The sequence below is a fragment of the Lolium perenne genome, chromosome 1 (assembly GCF_019359855.2).
Source record: "Lolium perenne isolate Kyuss_39 chromosome 1, Kyuss_2.0, whole genome shotgun sequence".
Taxonomy (NCBI): domain Eukaryota; kingdom Viridiplantae; phylum Streptophyta; class Magnoliopsida; order Poales; family Poaceae; genus Lolium; species Lolium perenne.
This window is the reverse complement of record NC_067244.2, coordinates 261927434-261931455: the sequence shown is the minus strand read 5'-3', so window position 1 is coordinate 261931455 and position 4022 is coordinate 261927434. Positions and strand designations below refer to the sequence as shown.

The window sequence follows — 4022 nt, the reverse complement described above, 5'->3', positions numbered from 1 at the left end:
TTTTGGGGACGGTAAATGTAGAATTGAACAATCTGCTATTTTTCTTCAATCTTACCTCCATACTATGCAGGGTAGTAGGGAGATTGAGGTAACTGCAGATCCAAAAGGAAAGTAACCGATGTTGGTTCAGTTGAATGTGAATAGTGAGAAGCAAAGTAAGGCCCAAAACCATTGGACAAAACCTCCCGAAGGATGGGCTAAACTTAATTTTGACGCAGGTTTTAATGAATAGTCAAACTCTGGTTCTTGGGGTGCAGTTCTTCGAAACAACAAGGGAGATGTTATCCTTTCTGCATTGGGAAAAATCAACCATGCAATGTAAAAATGCTGAAATTGCTGAAGCTATTGCTGGTCTTCTTGCTCTTCAGTCTGTCATTCCTAACTACAGTGGCCCAGTTCTTGTTGGAAACGATTGTGCTACTCTGATGTCTGAAGTGAAGATGGTGGAGAAGAGCAAGTCTTCTATTGCTAATACTGTGGACGAGATCAAAAATTTATTACGGCTTCTGAGATTTTGCTTTCTCAAAAGTTCACAGATCCTGCAATGAAGTTGCACATGTTCTGGCTAGAATTGGTCGTAGTGAGCTGGGTGGGCAAGTGCTGATTGGATCAGTTCCTTCGTGTGTGATGGAATTTTCCGAGCGTGATTGTATTCGTAACAATGTTATTTAATTAATATAAGCACAAGTTCAGAAAAAAATGTAAATGACCAGAAAAGTGATATACCAAAAAGTGTGTTCACATTTTTTGTTAATTTAAAAGGTTAATTTGTTTGTAAATAAAACATTCAATCAGTACGTCCTAGGTCAAGGAGAAGTGTCCGAAATGATCCTGGTAGACCCCAAAACCACCCCGGGAACCCATAAGTTTAAGTTCCCGTGGTGATTTTAGGGTTTCTGATATGCAGTTTCGGACTTTCGGTTAGAGATACCATAAGGGCATGCACAATCAAAGATGCTTAGAAGAGGCGCTTAGAGAAATAAACCAGTTTTTATTGTACCACCGGTAGGTACTTATTTATACTAGGCAGATGCCTAACTAGACACCTCTCCTATACAAATAAACACTTTTGCTTAAAACACATTTGATTTATTTTTGTAAGAACCTATCTAAACATCTTTCATTGTAGATGGGCTAGCGACACTAAACGAGAACAGTCCATTTCCTGGATTGATCGCCAGCTGATATACATTACCTTGGAATTAAGGTGCATGCGAAATGCATGTATATATGCAGGGGATTTACCAGTAAACCTATAAGTCATCTGCTGGTGGCCAACCTTGCTTTTCCATGCGCTTGGTGCCTCTGAACTACACGGACGGGTTGACACGTAGGTAATTAATACAAAGGAAAACGAAAGAAGAAGAAGCTATATATAGTGTTCAAACCTAGCAACTAATTAACCATTCAGACACTAATCAAGATTCCATCTGGCATCAATACTCTTCACGAACATGGTGAGCACGGATGTCGACAACACGACGAAGCAGCAGGGTGCTACGTACGCGTGCCTGGCTCCCAACCCCGGCAAGGCGACGATCCTGGCCCTGGGCCACGCCTTCCCGCAGCAGCTGGTGATGCAGGACTACTTCGTGGACGGCTTCATGAGGAACACACACTGCGACGACCCCGTGATCAGGGAGAAGCTCAACAGGCTCTGTACGAAACTGCGAATTAATTCACATGCATTTGGTCGACGCACGGTCCTTCTCTTGCTGGTGATCGATGTCTGCATATATTGTGTATTTCAGGCAAGACGACGACGGTGAAGACGCGGTACGTGGTGATGTCGGACGAGATCCTGAAGAGCTGCCCGGAGCTGGCGCAGGAGGGGTCGCCGACGATGAAGCAGCGCATGGACATCTCCAACAAGGCGGTGACGCAGATGGCCACGGAGGCGTCGCTGGCGTGCATCGAGGCGTGGGGCGGCGACCTGTCCGCGATCACCCACCTCGTCTACGTCTCCTCCAGCGAGGCGCGGTTCCCGGGCGGCGACCTGCACCTGGCGCGCGCGCTCGGGCTCAGCCCGGACGTCCGCCGCGTCATGCTGGCCTTCACCGGCTGCTCCGGCGGCGTGGCGGGGCTCCGCGTCGCCAAGGGCCTGGCCGAGAGCTCCGGGCCGGGTGCGCGCGTCCTGCTGGCGACGTCCGAGACCACCATCGCGGGGTTCCGCCCGCCCAGCCCCGACCGCCCCTACGACCTCGTCGGGGTGGCGCTCTTCGGGGACGGCGCGGGCGCCGCCATCGTCGGTACCGACCCGGCTCCCCGCGAGCGCCCACTCTTCGAGCTCCACTCCGCGCTGCAGCGGTTCCTGCCCGACACCGAGAAGACCATCGACGGGCGGCTGACGGAGGAGGGCATCAAGTTCCAGCTGGGCCGCGAGCTGCCCCACATCATCGAGGCGCACGTGGAGAGCTTCTGCCAGAAGCTGATGAAGGAGCGGGAGGGCGATCACCACGACCAGCAGCTGAGCTACGACGACATGTTCTGGGCGGTGCACCCCGGGGGCCCCGCGATCCTGACCAAGATGGAAGGGCGGCTGGGACTCGACGGCGGGAAGCTGCGCGCGAGCCGGAGCGCGCTCCGGGACTTCGGGAACGCGAGCAGCAACACCATCGTGTACGTGCTCGAGAACATGGTGGAGGAGAGCAGCCGGAGGAGGGAGGAGGAGTGCGAATGGGGACTCATACTGGCGTTCGGGCCGGGGATCACCTTCGAGGGTATCTTGGCAAGGAACCTCCAGGCGCGCGCTGCCAACTGAACTAGCCGGAGAAGACTGCTTGCTTGCGCGCGCACATTATAAGCTGACTGATGCTTTGAGCTTTGTGGGGTACTTTCTTTGGTTTCATAGACGCATGCATCAATTATACCAGAAAAGGTGATAAAATGTGGCATTTGGTTACAGTAGATCAATTGCAATCAACTGACCAATTTGGGTGCTAACTAGTAGAATTATAGCGATCTGCCTACATTTAAGCCCTTAAAAACGATTTGAAGGCCGTCGCCCTATTTTTCAGCAAATTGGTCACGATAATTTAAACTACATGTAATGTTTCTGCCGCATAGAGTTCAACAATACTTAAATACACAATTCCAAACACTACAATTCAAACTTAATATTTTTGAAAACAAAAAATGGAAAATCAAACCACGTAGAGAAAGGATGGAATGAAGTTATCACCCACAGGTACTTACAAAGATCATCTTTTAGTCGATGAATCTTAATTAACTCGTCTAAACAAGATGGATCACGCTGGTACCCATTCTATGTCAAGAGACTACCCTCCCACCTGTGTTTGAAGTTGTCGTATTCATCTTGCCTATCTTCACTTATAGAATTTGAGGCAAAAAACCCTGCTTGCACCTCCACCAGCGCACCACCGACCTCCCCTTCCACCGAAGATCCCGAAGATGAAGCGTGTTCGCGGAGACGAGCCGGAGGCGAGTGCGGTCATCAACGTCGACAGAAGCGACGACGATGCTCCGGTAGTCGTCGACGCCGCGGAGGCGGGATCTTCTTCCGGAACTAGCAGAGCCGCTCTTCGCCGCGCCGTGACCGTGGAGGGCTCCGCCCAACCGGCCGTGGTCGCCGTCGCTGATGAGGCCAACGGAGACGTCCTCGCTCCCGCGGCACAAGCAGATGACCAGGGCTTTGATCCGAATGACCCGTTCTACCGCGACTCCAGGCAGTACCGCGAGCTATATGGCCCCAGAGAGTGCGACGAGTTCGAAGAGGAGGCCTCGGACAACTGCAGCGAGGTACTCTACTATTCGGATCGATCCCCTGTTTTTCTTGATCTTACTGTTCACCTTAGGGTTTGCTCGTACGGTAGATTGATTTGCCCTGTCTGCAACTTGTTGTACAAATTGATGATTCTGGGGTTCTTACTCATCCGATTTATGGTTTGTAGTTACTAGATTTGTAATATTTGATGCACATCTTGATTCAACTGTACCAAAGTATCAACCAAATGATTTATGGTACCATGAATATTCATGCATGTTTCAAATTAGTAGATGAC

The 4022-nt window shown here is 50.5% G+C and overlaps 1 protein-coding gene across 1 annotated transcript; it reads left to right on the top strand.

Annotated features, from left to right (window-relative positions):
- Positions 1 to 1431: 1431 nt before the first annotated feature.
- On the top strand, positions 1432 to 2879 carry LOC127327777 (type III polyketide synthase B-like). Its single transcript, XM_051354565.2, has 2 exons — positions 1432 to 1659; positions 1752 to 2879. The coding sequence occupies exons 1-2, from the start codon at positions 1455 to 1457 to the stop codon at positions 2759 to 2761; spliced, it is 1215 nt and encodes a 404-aa protein (XP_051210525.1). The 5' UTR covers positions 1432 to 1454; the 3' UTR covers positions 2762 to 2879.
- The last annotated feature ends 1143 nt before the right edge of the window (positions 2880 to 4022 follow it).

Coding starts and splice junctions, on each gene's coding strand:
- LOC127327777 (XM_051354565.2), top strand. CDS start 1,455: ATGGTGAGCACGGATGTCGACAACACGACGAAGCAGCAGGGTGCTACG. Junction 1,660..1,751: donor GGAGAAGCTCAACAGGCTCT/GTACGAAACTGC, acceptor TGTGTATTTCAG/GCAAGACGACGACGGTGAAG.